General features: G+C 40.5%; 1 protein-coding gene across 1 annotated transcript in view; it reads left to right on the top strand.

Moving 5' to 3' along the window:
• The window catches only part of LOC103366159 (arf-GAP with GTPase, ANK repeat and PH domain-containing protein 1-like), a 34,967-nt gene that overhangs the window by 11,755 nt on the left and 20,539 nt on the right, over positions 1-2,673 (top strand). The window contains exons 7-8 of the mRNA XM_008293807.1: positions 1,479-1,525; positions 1,784-1,842. Of these exons, the coding sequence (XP_008292029.1) occupies positions 1,479-1,525; positions 1,784-1,842 (106 nt within the window). The remainder of the gene's footprint in view (positions 1-1,478; positions 1,526-1,783; positions 1,843-2,673) is intronic.

Below are 2,673 nucleotides of genomic sequence, written 5' to 3'. Positions count from 1 at the left end.
ATGGATGGAACTTAAACGCTTCTTCTGGATGGAGGTTGTTTCTGGTGTAAAATGGCGTTTTAGAAGTTCCAGACAAAGCTACAGCCACGTATCCGAGGTCCCACAGTGTAGCTCAGGTTGGACTATGTTGATGCATGCTGGGCAGCAGATACGTCTCTTTCTCCGAGCAGCATTTAGAATCATGAAGCTTTTCAAAATCTCAGGTTACAGAGTTTTCAAGTGACTAACAGCCTGAGTAGGAGAAGCACCTTAAAGAGCCCATATTCTGAACATTTACTGGTCTATAATCACATTTTTATGAGTCGACAAAAACATTTCTACAAGCTTTAACGTTCTTTAAACACCATTTTCCCCTCATACTGTGCATTACTGTAGCACCTCTTGTCTCAAAGCTCTGTTTTAGCTGCTGCCTCTTTAAGGCCCGCCTCCCGAGCAGCACAGTCTGCTCTGATTGGTCAGCTGGTCTGATGTAATGTTGGTTACGTACCTGGACTACAGCTCTGAGTGGAGGGATGTAGCTCTACAGAGGGAATCATGAGGAAGCTTCTTTGTTTGAGGGCCAGGCTAGCCGCTAAGCAGGTGTTATGCAAATGTGGTACGTGGTGATGTAAATAAGTGACAGAAGAAAAGCTTGGACTTCAAATGAGGTGTTTGACTTTAACACCCACAGCATTGCTTTATAAAGCAAACATGTTACACACTACAGCAGGTTTTTGGCTCCAAAAAAACGTCAGATTATAGAGTTTTTAACTGAAAAACGACGTTTTGCTGTCAAGACTTTTCTGAGTATAAAGTGTTTCTCACTACTGAAGGGCCAAGTGCTGCTGCACTGGAGATTTCTGGTTTAGTGTACGAGGGGAAAAAAACTCATTTTGAGGAAACAGCCTTTCAAGATGAAGAGTTCATTTGCAAAAGCAGAAACACAAACCTCCAGAAAACCCACTTCTCCATCGTCTACCTGAGACAACATCAGTCAAACTTAGGTTATCTCTATTTTTGTCATTCCTACCGAGTCAAATCCACTCAGTTTGATTGATATCATCTAAAGCAAAGAACAAAAAAATAGCTTTCTGAAAATGTACAAAACTGGAGTTGTCTGTTTGCAAATTAACTCTTCAGATGTGTATTATGAATGTAATCCACAGACAAATATAGACAAAGATAAATGTATACATGTGCAATTTGAATTTTTTTCTTATCTGCTGGTCTAAAAGCAGACACGTCATGGAAGCCAAACATCCCAAAATCTCTAAATTGCCAGTGCATTTTGTCTGTAACGTCACCCCATGAGATAGATATAAAACCTTCTAAAAACGCTATACAAACCTTTAGCTCGTTGAAACAGAAAGAGGACAGACAGATGAATGAGCAACTTCAACTGTGGCTTTTTTTGTTGCTCATGTTGTGTTGTATTGAGCCTCTGTAGGTCCAGTCACCACATTGTTAATAAAATAACTATAATTAACCTAATTTCCCAGCCCTGTTATTCCAGAGGTGGAGTCCTCAGACGTCCACGAAGGCTTCAGTAAGTCGCCGTCATTTCCAGCGTTCGCACTGAAGCCAGCTGGATAATGAACATGTGTCTGCTGGAGCCCCACAGCCGCTGAAAGGTTACGTTCATTAAGGCGACCCGCGAGGCCTCGGCCGGCCGCTCGGCAGGCGTGTGATTTATTGCCTCGCTGCAGGACGTTGGGATGGCTGCCGTCTTTTATTTACTGCACATGATGAAAATGATGAATCTGCCTCGCTGACTGTTTGTCTCCGTCTGTCTGTCTGTCTGCAGTGAACATCGCCAACAGCCAGGAGTGGACGCTGAGCAGATCCATCCCGGAGCTCAGACTGGTGAGGCCTCACACGACGCAGACGTTTACACAATTTACTCGCAATTTATTACATTTAGTCGCAATTCTGCTGTAAGGGTGCTACTAATTTGACCAATTTCAAGTCATGTGGAGGCGGTGAGGAGGATGTTGTTGAAGAATATTAATTTTTAGCAAATTCTAAGTGGTATTTCAAACCAGAAAGTACAGTACAGAGAGCGTTAATCAGCCCTGAGATGTGTCTTTCAGGCAAGGCAAAGCACAAATATCCATTACAAGCAAAAGTCATGCATCACAAAGCTTACTTAAAAGCAAAAAATACACAAGTATGAGCAAGAAAATGCACATTTGAGCACTAAAAGTAAAAGTTCTCAGTGCAGTAAAAGGATCCACTCGCAATTAATTAACATTAACTCGCATTAACTAAACATTGGCAAAAAAAAAATATATATACACATGAAAATATACATAAATGTTGTTAATATTGTACCGATTCTTCCTTAAGTGAAAATTCAGGTACTGCAAAGGTTCCTCTGACTGTGGAAAATTAGATAATGCACAAATCTGTGTACAAATAAACAACATTAATCCACAGATTGTTGTTTATTCAGAAGAAATTGATATTGTGGAGTTTTTTATGTGCAAAACATTCATAATGCACAGTTTGATATATTAAATAAAACAAAATGTAGTGCAAAAAAAGAAGAAGTATAATACTCCACATTAAGTGTGGTTGAGTATAAAGTGTTCTAAAAATAAATGAATAAAATACAAGTACCCGAACTCAGTCCACTGCCTGAACCTGAGAGGTTAAACGCAGGGCAAAAAAACCCACGAAGCCCCTCCGTCTCCT

The sequence above is a fragment of the Stegastes partitus genome, unplaced genomic scaffold, assembly GCF_000690725.1.
Source record: "Stegastes partitus isolate 25-593 unplaced genomic scaffold, Stegastes_partitus-1.0.2 Scaffold913, whole genome shotgun sequence".
NCBI classification, from domain to species: Eukaryota; Metazoa; Chordata; class Actinopteri; family Pomacentridae; genus Stegastes; species Stegastes partitus.
This window is presented reverse-complemented; position numbering and strand designations above follow the sequence as displayed.